Source organism: Schistocerca serialis, chromosome 9 (genome assembly GCF_023864345.2).
Source record: "Schistocerca serialis cubense isolate TAMUIC-IGC-003099 chromosome 9, iqSchSeri2.2, whole genome shotgun sequence".
Lineage (NCBI taxonomy): Eukaryota > Metazoa > Arthropoda > Insecta > Orthoptera > Acrididae > Schistocerca > Schistocerca serialis.
Genome location: NC_064646.1, coordinates 52,103,826 through 52,120,352, shown reverse-complemented (window position 1 = coordinate 52,120,352; position 16,527 = coordinate 52,103,826). Strand labels below are relative to the sequence as shown.

The 16,527-nt window shown below is 46.6% G+C and overlaps 1 protein-coding gene across 1 annotated transcript in view; it reads left to right on the top strand.

Annotated features, from left to right (window-relative positions):
* Positions 1-16,527, top strand: part of LOC126418848 (4-pyridoxate dehydrogenase-like) — a 47,914-nt gene that overhangs the window by 26,522 nt on the left and 4,865 nt on the right. The window contains exons 5-7 of the mRNA XM_050085836.1: positions 2,367-2,582; positions 9,160-9,402; positions 12,682-12,818. Coding sequence (XP_049941793.1) covers positions 2,367-2,582; positions 9,160-9,402; positions 12,682-12,818 — 596 coding nt within the window. The remainder of the gene's footprint in view (positions 1-2,366; positions 2,583-9,159; positions 9,403-12,681; positions 12,819-16,527) is intronic.

Below are 16,527 nucleotides of genomic sequence, written 5' to 3'. Positions count from 1 at the left end.
TCTGTGTAATGACTGAAGTTAATATTTTGTAGATTGTTGGTAGGCATGTTATGGGGCGATATTTAGCTGGGTTTGCTGTGTCTGCTTGATCTTTAGGTTTCAGATAGGTTATTCCATGTGTAAGTGTATCAGGGAATGTGTATGGGTCTGCAATGTAACTGTTAAATAATTTAGTTAGATGTGAATGTGTTGAGGTGAACTTCTTTAGCCAGAAATTTGCTATTCTATCATTTCCAGGGGCTTTCCAATTGTGCGTAGAATTAATTGCTCGGGTGACTTCATGTTGCAAAATTATCACTTCAGGCATTTGTGGTATAATCTTGTATGAGTCTGTTTCTGCTTGTATCCACCGTGCATGCCTGTTATGTTGTACCGGGTTTGACCATACGTTGCTCCAGAAGTGTTCCATGTCTGTTATGTTTGGTGGATTGTCTATTTTTATGTGTGTGTTATCTATTGTTTGGTAAAATTTCTTTTGGTTTGTGTTGAATATTTGGTTTTGTTTCCTTCTATTTTCACTTTTTTTGTATCTTCTAAGTCGTTTGGCCAATGCTTGTAATTTCTGCTTCTTTTCATCTAACTGCTCTATTGCTTCTTGTTGTGAGATTTTACCTAACCTTTTTCGTTTTTTGTCTGATATTTCGTTTCTTATAAATTGTGTTAGCTGTCCGATGTCTTTTCTCAGTAATTCTATTCTGATCTGTAGCCTGTGTTGCCATGCTGGTTTTGTGGGTTTCTTCTGTGTGTTGGTTGGTTCTGATCTCTGCCTAGTGTTTATATTTAGTGTAGTGAGTGCTCCTACATAAACCAGTAGTTGTAACTCTTCCATAGTTGTATTTTCATTTATATTGTTGTGTATGATTGTGTTGATAGTTGTTATTGTTGTTTCGACTTGTGGGTTATTTGGTGGTCTATGCAAGAATGGTCTAATGTCTGTATTTGTGTCTTTGTATTCTATATATGTCAACTGAAATTTTTCTTCTATATCTAACATGTGTGTCACTTCATGTTCTATTTGTGCTTGTTCTGGTGGCTGTCTTAAGATTTCGTTTTCCTCTGATTGTTTAATTGACGCGTTTTGTTCTTTGTTTTCTCTGGGATGTTTGAGTCCATTACTGTATTTTCTTCTTCTAATTGCACATTATTTTGTTCCAGTATTTGCTGTACTTGTTGTTTGATGTTTTCTAATTCTGACTCGGGTATCCTGTTATTTTTTATTATTACACGGGTCTGATCAGCTAGTCGTTGTTCTGTTAAAAATTTTAATTCCGGGTATCTGGTAATAAATGTTGTGTATACTTGTGATCTGTATCCAGTTGTGTTGGTTCCTAGGTTTGTTGCTTGGTAATAACAGAACATGAGGTGTCTATTAACTTCATCTGACCATCTCATCCTCTGTCTTTGTTTTCCCTCTAGTGTAACCACACTAGGAAGCAGGAAGCATATCCTGCAAAACACCTCTATTTGGATTTAAATCATTTTCCAGTTGGCTAGCAGTGTCGTTACCATTGTGGGCGGGCATAGGGTTCAAGCGTCGTCCCCGACCATGACGGCGCTTGTCCGAGGCTTCTTTAGTTCTGTCCTGAACCAAGTAATCACACTAAAAGGGGGGTTAGCCCTATTAGTGGTTTGTTCTTTTCGTCGCCTTTTACGACTGGCAGAACATACCGGAGGCCATTCTTTTCCCGGGCCTCCACGGGATTTATTATTATTATTATTATTTCCTTCACTTTCTCAGACGTTAAGTCCGGTTAATTATTATTATTATTATTATTATTATTATTATTAATATTATTATTTTCCACCTGACTGGCTTCTTTCCTTTGAAAGCGATCACTTTGTCTTATTTGCAGATATAATTAACTTGTAATATTTCTTACGAATATACGTTTTGTACAAATTTCAGCCATGTGCTGCGCATACCCGTGTTGAAATCCTCTGCTGGGCTTTGGCTCGTTGGTGACGGCAATAGTATAGTAGAAAAACTTTTTGTACGTTTTCCGAAGAACCACCTATGAAGTAATGGTGCCTCCTCCCATCAAGTCTACCGTAGACCACATTAAAAGCATAAAGAACGAACCGATTTGCTGCATTTGCCTAAGTAGGAGCAAGTGTGTATATTCATAGTCTGACCCTGTACTCTAGACGATCCTTCTGTTGGTCCCCAGCCGAACGGCTGTCCAGAATACTTCATCCTTCCCTTTTATCACCAATAGAACCCGAGGTACGAGCATCGGAAAAGCCGTTATTATGCGCGGCGTTTTGGAACACGTAAGTTGCGGATGCTGTCGCCTGCGTGCTGATATTCGCAGTCAGCTGCTACTGGGATGGCGCGCAGTATTTGTGTTTCTTCTCCTCCTCGGCAGGTCGTCATCGACGGGACGACCCTCAGAGCGACCGGGGTGGAGTTGGAGCGCCAGGGCCGGCGGAGCAGTGTGCGCGCGCGCCGAGAGGTGGTGCTGTCGGCGGGGGCCGTCAACACGGCGCAGCTGCTGATGCTGAGCGGCGTGGGGCCCCGGCAGCACCTCGAGGCGCACGGCGTGCCCGTGTTGCGAGACCTGCCCGTCGGCCTCAACCTGCAGGTAACGGCAGTCCCCGCGCTTGGACGTTGACCTGGTCGAGTTTTGTGACGCCACAGTGCGAAATTTGACGTTCCAGGGCATTCCGAAGCTCGAAATACTGAACAACACAAGTCAGACGTTTGCTTCGTGCAGAGGAATGTCGCCAATGAGGCGCAAGATCAAGTTTTACGTCACAAGCTGGACTTCGGAGACGCCATATTGGATTATATTGTTTTTAGTTAAACGTCGTATTTGGTCCGTTTTATACTTCAGCTATAAATTAAACCAGAACACTGAGGATATCCCGGAAACAATCGTCTTCGTTGCGATTTTACGTAATATATAAAATAAAAAAAACGTATAGCTCACTCATGTCGTGCACGTCTTTAAGTCGGATGCCAATTTAGAGACTTGCGTCTTCCTAACGTAGCCCATTCATCCGGCCGGGAAAAGGGGACCTACATTTTAACGTGAAATCCGAAACCAAGGGTCGTTTTTAGCGACTCCTCAAACCGCTGAGAGGAGAAGCCTAGGTTGAAACGCAGACTGAAAATCCAGGGTCCGATCGAGATACGAACCAAGTGAAGCGCTTTACTATACTACTAGACCACCGGGCCCAACAACAGTCGTGTGGCTCAGTGACCTGGTGCTAGTCTTTCAAGTGGACGCCACTCCGGCGACTAGCACGTCCTTAAGACCGGCGGCACCAGGTTTTCCCAGGACTGTCACCCATCCAAGTATTAACCGTTCCCAACGTGGCTCACCTTCGATGATCGGACGGGAACCGGTGCTACCATCGCTGCAACGCCGTTGGCTATTTGATTTAATGAACTAACACGAAACGTCTTATTGGTGGTTAAATAATTATTTCTAATTATAATGTGTGTGTTATGGAAGTATGCCGTTTCAATGCAACGGCGGATTGACGATTTACCAAAAACGTGTCATTCTTGGTATGATTTCTTATAATTAAATGTCAGTTAAAAACATATCGGCAGTTAAAGACTTCAGGACATGTTAACGTGAAAGACACAGATACGAGAACACCAGTTCAGTTTAGTGTACTCGATGAATAGGCGCGAAATTTGAACTCAAATTTAATTCTTGGCATCCTGTTATCTGCAAATATTTTTTCTTCTCTTTCACTTTTTGCAATTGCTTTCGATGTCACTGATTCGATCGCTGTTCAGCGTTTGTTTAATCTTCCAAGGAGACTAGTTTATCTATGAGTGAGCTTGAACTGCTTCCACTAAAAGATTTCGCACTATCTTGTTTCATGTCTTGTGTTTTACATGTTCTATAAATTCTGCAACTGAATAGAAGCAGCGATGTAATACGAACGCCTTTAGGGTTTTAATAAAAAGTGAAAATGATGGAATAATGTTCATCTTCTATGAAACAACATGGAACTTTCCTTTATGCCTTGTGTTAAGTTCACATATATTGACGTTTATGTACCATGTGACAAACCTGAGACTGTCTACGAATTCACTTTTCCACCAGAGACAAAAACAAACAAAAATGAGTGGTGTGTTTGTAGTGTGATATCGAGAAAATTTCACTTCCACGAGCTTGTGAAAACACCTTTGAAGTTAGGAAACACTTTCTGCACGCTGAGCGCAGCTGCTTTGTGTGTCTACAACGTGATTTTGTAGACGTCTCTGCGGCAACGCCTCTTCATAGCTGTATAGACTGCTATTGTTTTCACCTACAGCTGTTTGCGCCTTCCAGCTGAAAGCTGTCAAAAGTGCTGCCAGGTGTCGGGGATTTCCTTAAGTTGACTGGACTGTAGCAGTGTCTTAGTAGCAAACAATAAATTTACTAAAACTTGATTTTTTCACACATCTCAGGGTTTATCACGATAATATGGCATGAACTATGTGTCGTACAATGATATATTTGGTAGGTGCATTGAGCGGCTTATGTGAATACAGTTGCGAAATACACTAAAGAGCCACAGAAACTGTTACCCCTGCCTAATATCTTGTAGGGCCCCCGCGAGCACGTAGAAGTGCCGCAACACGGCGTGGCATGGACTCTATTAATGTCTGAATCAGTACTGGAGGGAACTTACACCATGAATCCTGCAGGGTTGTCCATAAATCCGTACGAGTACGAGGGGTTCGAGATCTCTTCTGCATAACACGTTGTAAGGAATCGCAGGCATGCTCAGTAATGTTCATGTCTGGGGAGACTGGTGGCCTGCGGGGGTGTCTTAATTCACAAGAGTGTTCCTGGAGCCACTCTGTAGCAACTCTGGACGTGTGTGGTGTCACATTGTCCTGCTGGAATTTCCCAAGGCCGTCGGCCTCACACCATTACAGAGCCTCCACCAACTTGCACAGTCCCCTGCTGACATGCAGGGTCCATAGATTCATGAAGTTGTCTCCATACCCCTACATGTCCATCCGCTCGATACAATTTGAAACAAGACTCGTCCGACCAGGCAACATGTTTCCGTTCATCAACACTCCAGCGTCGGTGTTGATGGGCCCAGGTGAGGAGTAAAGCTTTGTGTCGAGCAGTCATCAAGGGTACACGAGTGGTCCTTCGGTTCCGAAAGCTCATACCGATGTTTCGTTGAATGGTTCGCACGCTGACTCTTGTTGATTGTCCAGCATTGAAATGTGCACCTATTTGCCAAAGGGTTGCACTTCCGTCACGTTGAAAGATTCTCTTCAATCGTAGTTGTCACATTCTTGCAGGATCTTTTTCAGGCCGCAACGATGTCGGCGATTTGATGTTTTACCGGATTCCTAATATTCACGGTACACTCCTGAAATGGTCGTACGGGAAAATCCCCCACTTTATCGCTGCCTCGGAGATTCTGTGTCCCATCGCTCGTGCACCGACTGTAACACCACGTTCAAAGTCACTTAAATCTTGATAACCTGCCGTTGCAGCAGCTGTCTAACAACTGCGCCAGACACTTGTTGTCTTACATAGGAGTTGCCAACTGCAGCGCCGTATTCCGCCTTTTACATATATCTGTATTTGAATACGCATGCCCATACCAGTTTCTTTTGCGCTTCAGTGTATGTTACGAAGAGAGTTAGTAGCAACAAAGTAATAAATTTAAACGTCATGCATGACGCGCTGGTTTTTGACGCGTCTCAATGTTTATGACTTTATATCTCCTCAACTATTTTTATCTCCTCAACTATTTTTATCTCCTCAACTATTTTAAGTATGTGGTTCTTGTCTTCACATCGATTGTTGCCTGATAGTAAGGGAGTAAGGGATATATGTACCAATCTTGGTTGAATTCGGTCCAATGGTTTAGGAGATGTGGAACACACACACATGCATACATTTGTTTTTATAATAGGTATGGCTGCATGGATAATACAAGCAAAAGAACATGGATAGCATGCGGTCAAGTGAGGAAATGTGCATTTTAATGTCATCAACGCGGAAATGTTATGCACTTCAATTTTCGCCAACGAACTATGTTATTATTGTTCCAGATACAGCCGAAAACTGCCTTGGAGATCGTTTCGGTCGCGAATGAAATCACGATGAGGAGCACGTTCCGTGATATGAGCCAATTTGTTTCTTACCGGAAACCAACCAAGAAGAAAACCATGTTCGGTCTATTTGACAATGACAGTCGCGTCCGTGTGAGAACAGCGTAAGGTATTACATTTCAGGTTCTATAGATTCGACCCCATTGTACACTGGTACTAAGTTCAGGAAGACATTTTCGCGTTAACTGTTTTATTCCATACATTGCTAGCAAATGTGCGGTTCTGGCGCTGCAGTCCGGACCCGCGGGACTGCTACGGTCGCGGGTTCGAGTCCTGCCTCGGGCATGGGTGTGTGTGATGTCCTTAGGTTGGTTAGGTTTAATTAGTTCTAAGTTCTAGGGGACTGATGACCCCAGCAGTTGAGTCCCATACTGCTCAGAGCCATTTTTTAGTTACTGCTGGGAACAAAACTCGTCGCATGTAAGATTTCCACAAGACCACTGTTCGGCAAGTGCGTAAAATGATAGCCACGTCATACCTGTGTGGTCCTCACTGTGACCACAGATGAGCGGCATTCCTCAGACAGTGCGACTATCTGCTGATTCGTACGCCTTCCACTGAATTAGTTACAGAATGTCCAGTACATACTTCAGGCGCGTTTCAGTACCTTTTACCCAATGAGAATAGGGTAAGATGCTACAGAAACTTGATGATCATCGATGGAGAAGGGTGCTTGTAATTTCGCATACTCCAAGAGCAAGGGTTAAGCCAAGAGTACGGCAGCTGAAACTCAGTTCAGTATACATAATTGCTGCTATATTCCAACACGATAATGCCCCAACACACGATGATCCGTGTGCTCATGTTTTCTTTGAGGTAGACAGGAAAATGGCTCCCTGGCCTAAGTTTCAGTAACCAGTAAGCATCACTGAACTTTGTATTGGATGAAGTTGGCGGGAAGTAGTTCATGAATAGGTGAAACATGTCGTTTATTCGAAGTCATGATGCGTAGACTCTTTTGGTTCCGTTTTTATTAAATCTTTAAGTACGTGAGAGCGATGTCTGAATTCCGTATTTTTAATGTGTTTTTCATTCTATTCCAACGAGTTTTTCGTGCCGTTACAAATTTTTAACCCTCCCTGAGTGTCGGTAATGGATACCATAAAATTTGCAAACAACACACTAGCGTAAAGTAAAAAATGAGTACCTCTACGGAAGTGATGTACAGCATGAACACCTGACTGAATGGGGCACTCAGAGGGCAGCAAAGGCAACGACTAAATGAGAAAGGTACGTGGATTGTATATGGAGTAAGTAAGCGCCGAGCCTGTAGTAGCAGCATTTGATTTACTGAAAGAAAAGTGTATTGTTTGAAGCAACTTATTGGGTTAATAAACATTACAGACATAAAATGATGGGGCAGATGAGTACAATTCAAATTATTTACAGGATTTTAGGGAACTAGATTTCTAGACATACTGGAGACTTTATGGATTTTTGGAATATTTGCCCATCACCTGATTGTGAAGCATTGGCGCATCAGTGTTGGCACCGACGGTTCTCAGCATTGATTGTATGGAACATTGTTACACTGCATCTTATTCGCTCTTCACCATTCGCAGCAACTGGTGAAAGCAGCTACGGTGAATGTCGGCAACCCATCTGTTGGCGTGCGCACGTCAGAGCTGTAGCTGCGGGAGACACTGCAGAAGGCGGTTTGTCCACAGGTTGAGGAGTTAATGACCACGTACAAGGCACGTCCTGTCACAATAATCAATAATGTTCTGGCTGTTGGCAGGTCCACAGTCAGCAAAGTGCGTTTGTCATTTCATCTATAGGCTTCAATTAAGCTTCATTATTTCCACTTATCTCCAGCTTCAGTTCCTTCTTTCAATTGCTAATATTTTCTGTTGATCTTTGTGTATCAACTGTTGTTATCTTCTGCTCACTCCAAGTTTACTTTCGATTTTATTTTGTATAGTGTCACGTGTAAGACACTTCTCCTGAATGCTATATTTTCTGAAAAGGGTATTTGTCACAAAATCTCTCTCCCGAACTCGTTTCAAGACCCCCTGGTTTGGTTCAAACGGCTCTGAGCACTATGGAAGTTAACAGCTATGGTCATCAGTCCCCTGGAACTTAGAACTACTTAAACCTAACTAACCTAAGGACATCACACAACACCCAGTAATCACGAGGCAGATAAAATCCCTCACCCCGCCGGGAATCGAACCCGGGAACCCGGGCCCCGTGGTTTCTTATGTTATCTATCGACTAAGCATTTTCGGTCATTCTCCAATACCACATTTTCTGTCATTTTTTCTTAGGCTGTGGATATGTGACCCACGCAGCGATACATCCCGTATCTGACATTTAACAACGACGTTGACGCATAAAAAGAGGCTGGTGTGCCCGTACACGGTCATCAAAATAAAACTGGCCTGAAAAGTATTTGTAATAAGATGGTTCAAATGGCTCTGAGCACTATGGGACTTAACATCTGTGGTCATCAGTCCCCTAGAACTTAGAACTACTTAAACCTAACTAACCTAAGGACATCACACACATCCATGCCCGAGGCAGGATTCGAACCTGCGACCGTAGCGGTCACGCGGTTCCAGACTGAAGCGCCTTTAACCGCACGGCCACACCGGCCGGCATTTGTAATAAGACTCGAGTCATGTTTCCTGTGTTCGAACTATTTTCAGACGGTACACTTTCTTTCGCTACAGAGCCAGATTCGCACCATTTTGTCACAAGTGTTACAATGCAGACTTTGCCGGAGGTTTTGTAGAAATACTTTAAGTCTCAAATTATTGTGTAAACAGTAACGCACACGTGTTTCACGAATTGTGTGTTTGTTAATATTTGACAATGAACACGGGCTGTTTTGTAGTGTGGACCACTTTGTGTTGCATTCAACTGGTAACTAAACATGTCTGTTCCTCTTAGTGACTCAAACGTAAAGACATAGCGAAGTACTCCGTACAGAGCATGTGGGAGAGGTGGACACCAATTGACCATGGAAATCACGACTTTGTGCATTTTCGATGCTGGCCAGCTCTGCGGCAGCCCTTCCCGGGGCTGGTTGCGTACTGAGCCCATCTCTGCAGCAGCCGGCCTGTGCGCAGGACCACGTGACGCTGGGCGGGCTGACGTTCCTGGTGAACGCGACGGGCGACCTGCAGGACCGGCGGCTGCTGGCCGACGCCGCGGCCCACCTGGCCTTCCTGCGCCGCCACGGCGGGCCCTTCTCCACGCTGGGCGGCACCGAGGCGGTCGCCTTCTACGACGCCGACGGCGACGGCTACCCGGACGTCGAGCTGCTGTTCGCCGCCGTCACCGAAATGAACGCGGCCCTCATCAGGATCGCCGTGAGTCCAGCCACCGGCAAACTCTCCTTTTTTTTTTATAGCACTGTGCTTCCAATCCGCAACCCCCTGCCCCACCCCCCTGTGCTCAGCCACCGACCCCTGTCTCCCTTTCTCCCCAGCTCCTCACCTCCGTTCCTCGGCCTCTTACTTTCCTCCTCTCCTCACACCTTTCCACCTCCCCTTTCCCCCCTTCCAGCTTGTCGCTATCCTCCACTTTCCAACTTTACCCCCCTTCCCTCTTGGCCTCTCATTCCTTTTCCCCCTCTCCTCAGTGCCTGACCTTTTTCCCCTTCTGCTCAGCCTCCAACGATCCTGCCCCAAACACATCCTCAAATCATCTTCCCTCCTCTCTCCCAGTCTCTCAGCTTCCACCCCCAGCCCATCACCACCACCCAAACACCAGCCACCCACCTCGATCCTTCTCATAACCCCAGTCTCCCAGCTTCTTCCTTGTGTTTCATCCCCAGTCTGCCCCTTTCATTCCTCACCCGAGCTTCGTCACTTCACGTCAGCCTCCCCCTTACTCCCTGCCCCTCAACCTCACTGTTCCTCCTTCCCTCTGACCCCTCCTCTTTTTAATTTGTAGCTGGAATACCATAAGCAAACTCAAAGAGCTACACTACCACAAATGTCCTATAACACGTACTGATCCTTGTCTTGGGAGATTCCTCTACAACAGGGCTTCCCAACTTGTGGTCCGCGGACCCCTTAGGAGTCCGCCGGCTCTTTGTAGGGGGTCTCCGGCCACCAATCACCAAATCGTGTAAAATAATGAGTAAAATTATTGAATAAAAATGTGAAAATCAACTTCATCACTATTTTTTTTTCGTGCGAAAAACGTGCACTTTTACTTCAGGTCGTATCCCCAAGCAGCTTTTGCTGTTCCTAAGTGAGAAGGCATACGCAGTTCAGTGCCGGAGAATGTGGCTTCTCTGATCGACTGTTTAGCAACAATACGGGGGTCGTTTGTGCAACGGCTCACGGCGCTAGCTGCGCTGAAACCTTTTACGCATGCGCGGAACAAGCTTTGTCGACCAATCACAGCGCTCGCTGGCACGTATGCGGCCCCAGGCATCATTAAATGTTAGACTTGCCTTGTCAGTGCACTACCTACACTCCTGGAAATTGAAATAAGAACACCGTGAATTCATTGTCCCAGGAAGGGGAAACTTTATTGACACATTCCTGGGGTCAGATACCTCACATGATCACACTGACAGAACCACAGGCACATAGACACAGGCAACAGAGCATGCACAATGTCGGCACTAGTACAGTGTATATCCACCTTTCGCAGCAATGCAGGCTGCTATTCTCCCATGGAGACGATCGTAGAGATGCTGGATGTAGTCCTGTGGAACGGCTTGCCATGCCATTTCCACCTGGCGCCTCAGTTGGACCAGCGTTCGTGCTGGACGTGCAGACCGCGTGAGACGACGCTTCATCCAGTCCCAAACATGCTCAATGGGGGACAGATCCGGAGATCTTGCTGGCCAGGGTAGTTGACTTACACTTTCTAGAGCACGTTGGGTGGCACGGGATACATGCGGACGTGCATTGTCCTGTTGGAACAGCAAGTTCCCTTGCCGGTCTAGGAATGGTAGAACGATGGGTTCGATGACGGTTTGGATGTACCGTGCACTATTCAGTGTCCCCTCGACGATCACCAGTGGTGTACGGCCAGTGTAGGAGATCGCTCCCCACACCATGATGCCGGGTGTTGGCCCTGTGTGCCTCGGTCGTATGCAGTCCTGATTGTGGCGCTCACCTGCACGGCGCCAAACACGCATACGACCATCATTGGCACCAAGGCAGAAGCGACTCTCATCGCTGAAGACGACACGTCTCCATTCGTCCCTCCATTCACGCCTGTCGCGACACCACTGGAGGCGGGCTGCACGATGTTGGGGCGTGAGCGGAAGACGGCCTAACGGTGTGCGGGACCGTAGCCCAGCTTCATGGAGACGGTTGCGAATGGTCCTCGCCGATACCCCAGGAGCAACAGTGTCCCTAATTTGCTGGGAAGTGGCGGTGCGGTCCCCTACGGCACTGCGTAGGATCCTACGGTCTTGGCGTGCATCCGTGCGTCGCTGCGGTCCGGTCCCAGGTCGACGGGCACGTGCACCTTCCGCCGACCACTGGCGACAACATCGATGTACTGTGGAGACCTCACGCCCCACGTGTTGAGCAATTCGGCGGTACGTCCACCCGGCCTCCCGCATGCCCACTATACGTCCTCGCTCAAAGTCCGTCAACTGCACATGCGGTTCACGTCCACGCTGTCGCGGCATGCTACCAGTGTTAAAGACTGCGATGGAGCTCCGTATGCCACGGCAAACTGGCTGACACTGACGGCGGCGGTGCACAAATGCTGCGCAGCTAGCGCCATTCGACGGCCAACACCGCGGTTCCTGGTGTGTCCGCTGTGCCGTGCGTGTGATCATTGCTTGTACAGCCCTCTCTCAGTGTCCAGATCAAGTATGGTGGGTCTGACACACCGGTGTCAATGTGTTCTTTTTTCCATTTCCAGGAGTGTATTTCATAAGTCGATTTTTGACCAGTTTATTACTTCTAACATGGATCAGTAGCTGAAGTCAGGATCATTGAAGAAGGGTGCAGTTTGTCCATCGCCTTCACAACAAGGGAAGTTTCCAGTTGAAATGAATGAGGATGGAAGACGACCAAAGGAAGACTTTACATACATTTGAACATTTTTCTTCGGATTTCACGAAAAATCACAGACACACACACACACACACACACACACGACTGTTACGAAATATGCGTGCTCCTTACACAGCAGTAGCCAAATAGTGGAAGTGAACAGACCACAAGCGACAGTTTGTCAACAGCGAACAGTTTGGACGTGACGTTGGTTGCTCTTGGAGGAAGAAAGCTCCATCGTGTGAAATTTCAATTACCAAGTAATTTTAATCAGGCTATAGTGTGCTGAACAAAGGGAGTAAATCCACTAGTAAGTGTCTGGATACAGTGGGAATTGAAATTGGATCGTTAATTTCAAGTTGTTTTCATTCATGGGTTTCGCTCTAAAAATTTAAGTTACTGTGCTCTTGACTGACTAGGGGTCCGCCATGGATTTTCGACTGAAGAAGGGGTCCGCCAGCTGAAAATGTTGGGAAGCCCTGCTCTACAATAAGGCCCTCGCTCAATTGACGTTACGATGCACCCACTAGAACCGAACAGCAGCTACCGCTGTAGCGTGCTGCGCCCCACCCTGCACGCCGTTCCGCTGTTGAGCCCCCGACCGTGTGTTGACAGTCGGGGCTGCGGGACGACGTGTACGACGCGGTGTTCCGGCCGTACGAGGGCCAGCACGGCTTCAGCGTCGTGCCGTTCCCCCTGCGGCCTCGCAGCCGCGGCAGGGTGCGCCTCGCCTCGTCCGATCCACACCAGCAGTGAGTACTCGCCGTCTCACTCACCCAGCAGGAAACACACCAGAGTACAGGCTACCTGCTCAGCGAACAATACCCAGCCGTACGACATGTGGGGAGGCGCAGTAATACACCAGTTGCAAAAGCACCTGCCGCAATCACATTTGACAACCAGACGGCGTTTACAGATGATTTTTACTGTTGAAAGGTATTAACACTGAAATGTCCACAAACTGCTGACGCCCTCTTCTTGTCTGGAATCGAGCTTCATATTGAATCTTGAATTTTCGTAAGTAGTTCAAAGTTCCCTAGTGAGAATCTGCAAACCATTAAACTTATGAATGGAAGTAATTTGCAGTATGAAGACAGTGATTGGTTGGTTGGTTGTTTTGGGGAAGGAGACCAGACAGCGTGGTCATCGGTCTCATCGGACTAGGGAAGGATGGGGAACGAAGTCGGCCGTGCCCTTTCAGAGGAACCATCCCGGCATCTGCCTGCAGTGATTTAGGGAAATCACGGAAAACCTGAACCAGGATGGCCGGACGCGGGATTGAACCGTCGTCCTCCCGAAGACGATGATTGTTTGATATTATATTACCAGTATGATTAATCGCAAGCGATGATGTCAGGTTTGGAAATGTCACTATGTTACGTTAGTATGGCGACAGGCCACGCCTTGCGGCGCACTGAAGCCTTTATACTTACACACACTCACTCTCGGACTCTCACACTCTGTCGCTCTCACTCTCACTCTTTCTCCCTGTCAGATGACGTAATCACACTACTGGCCATAAAATTGCTACACCACGAACATGACGTGCTACAGACGCGAAATTTAACCGACAGGAAGAAGATGCTGTGATATGCAAACGATTAGCTTTTCAGAGCATTCACACAAGGTTGACACCTACAACGTGCTGACATGAGAAAAGTTTCCAACCGATTTCTCATACACAAACAGCAGTTGACCAGCGTTGCCTGGTGAAACGTCGTTGTGATGCCTCGTGCAAGGAGGAGAAATGCGTACCATCACGTTTCCGACTTTGATGATGGTCGGGCTGTAGCCTATCGAGATTGCGGTTTATCGTATCGCGACATTGCTGCTCGCGTTGGTCGAGCTCCTGGGACTGTTAGCAGAATATGCAATCGGTGGGTTCAGGAGGGTAATACGGAACGCCGTGCTGCATCCCAACGGCCTCGTATTACTAGCAGTCGAGATGGCAGGCATATTATCCTCATGGCTGTAACGGATCGTGCAGACACGTCTCGATCCCCGAGTCAACAGATGGGGACGTTTGAAAGACAGCAACCATCTGCGCGAACAGTTCGACGACGTTTGCAGCAGCATAGACTATGAGCTCGGAGACCGTGGCTGCGGTTACCCTTGACGCTGCATCACAGACAGGAGCGCCTGCGATGGTGTACTCAACGACGAATCTGGCTGCACTAATGCCAAAACGTCATTTTTTCAGATGTATCCAGGTTCTGTTTACAGCATCACGATGGTCGCATCCGTGTTTGGCGACATCGCGGTCAACGCACATTGGAAGCGTGTATTCGTCATCGCCATACTGGCGTATCACCCGGCGTGATGGTATGGGGCGCCATTGGTTACACGTCTCGGTCTCCTCTTGTCCGCATTGACGGCACTTTGAACAGTGGACGTTACATTTCAGATGTGTTGCGACCCGTGGCTCTACCCTTCATTCGATCCCTCCGAAACCCTACATTACAGCAGGATAATGCACGACCGCATGTTGCAAGTCCTGTACGGGCCTTTCTGGATACAGAAAATGTTCGACTGCTGCCCTGGCCAGCACATTCTCCAGATCTCTCACCAATTGAAAACATATGGTCAATGGTGGCCTAGCAACTGGCTCGTCACAATACGCCAGTCACTACTTTTGATGAACTGTCGTATCGTGTTAAAACTGCATGGGCAGCTGTACCTGTACACGCCATCCAAGCTCTGTTTGACTCAATCGAGACCGTTATTACGGCCAGAGGTGGTTGTTCTGGGTACTGATTTCTCAGGATCTATGCACCCAAATTGCGTGAAAATGTAATCACATGTCAGTTCTAGTATAATATATTTGTCCAATGAATACCCGTTTATCATATGCATTTCTTCTTGGTGTAGCAATTTTAATGGCCAGTAGTGTACGCGTGACTGAATTTCTTAACATAGTATATAGATTTAAGTGTTACGAACTATTTTCTGAAAGTATTTGCCTGGAGTGTAGCCTGTATACAAGTGAAACGAGTACGATAAACTGTTGACGCAAGAAAATAATAGAAGCTTTTGGCATCTGGTGTTACAAAAGAATGCTGAAGATTAGATGCGCAGATCAAGCATCTAATGAGCAGGTACTAAACAGAATTGGGGAGATAAGGAATTAGTGGCACAACTTGACCAAAAGAAGGGCTTGCTTGATAGAACACATTCTGAGACATCAAGGGAACACTACTGTAGTTCCGGAGGGAAGTTTGAGGCGTAAAAATCGTAGAGGGAGATCAAGAGATGAATATCGTAAGCTCATTCAGAAGGATGTAGTTCGCAGTAGGTCACTCGGATATGAAGAGACTTGCACAGCATAGAACAGCATCGAGTGAAACAGCAAACCAGCCTTCAGACTGAAGACCACAACAGCATCAACAACAGCAACAGCAACAGCAACAGTAACAATTTTATCATCATCTCGCAGACCTTTATTTGGTGTGCTTTTAGTTTAGGAGCACTGGGAACTAATTCCGCTCCAGCGGTAAATACTTCCGAGTGAATCTGCAGAGCAGTACCTGCCGTGATTTGCCGGCGCCGCGCACATCGCTACCAGCCGCGGCCGCGACTCTCACTTGGCTCGACACGACGGAAGCTGCGAGAAAACGAAAGTAAGACAAGTTTCAGCATGTATGGGTACCGAAAATCTTTCATAGTCTGCGAAACTCATACTGGTCCACTACTGCACCCTCTGCGACACACTGTGTGTTGGCTTCCGGATAGAGTCGCGCTCTACCAAAACTGCAGTTTCGTGCTTTTGGTTGAGTAATTAAATTGAGCAGTAAATGGTAGGGTTACTGGTATTCTGGGTAGGGAAAGAAAAATTAATGTGTAAGACAGGAAGTGGAAGCTGACGACTTCTCTTTGTCTGCTGTCTGTTTTGCACATAATTAGAGAACTGCACACACCTCAGTTTTAGTCCATTCTATATTTTATATCCTTACACAATATAAATTACGTTTTATGATTAATAAAAATTGGTTGATAACACAACTTCTCCACTTTTATGCTGTTGTTGTGGTCTTCAGTCCACAGACTGATTTGATGCACCTCCCAATGCTACCCAATCCTGTGCGAGTTTCTTCTTCTCGAAGTACCTACTTCAGCCTACATCCTTCCGAATCTCCTTAGTGTATTCATCTCTTAGTCTCCCTCTACGATTTTTACCCTCCACGCTGCCCTCCAGTACTAAATTGGTGATCCCTTGATGCCTCAGAACATGTCCTACCAACCGATCCTTTCTTCTACTCAAGTTGTGCCACAAATTCCTCTCCTCCCCAATTCTGTTCAGTAACTCCTCAGTAGTTAAGCGATCTATCCATCTAATCTTCAGCATTCTTCTGCAGCACCACATTTCGAAAGCTTCTATTCTCTTCTTGCGTAACTATTTACTGTCCATGTTTTACTTCCATACATGGCTACACTCCATACAAATACTTTCAGAAATGACTTCCT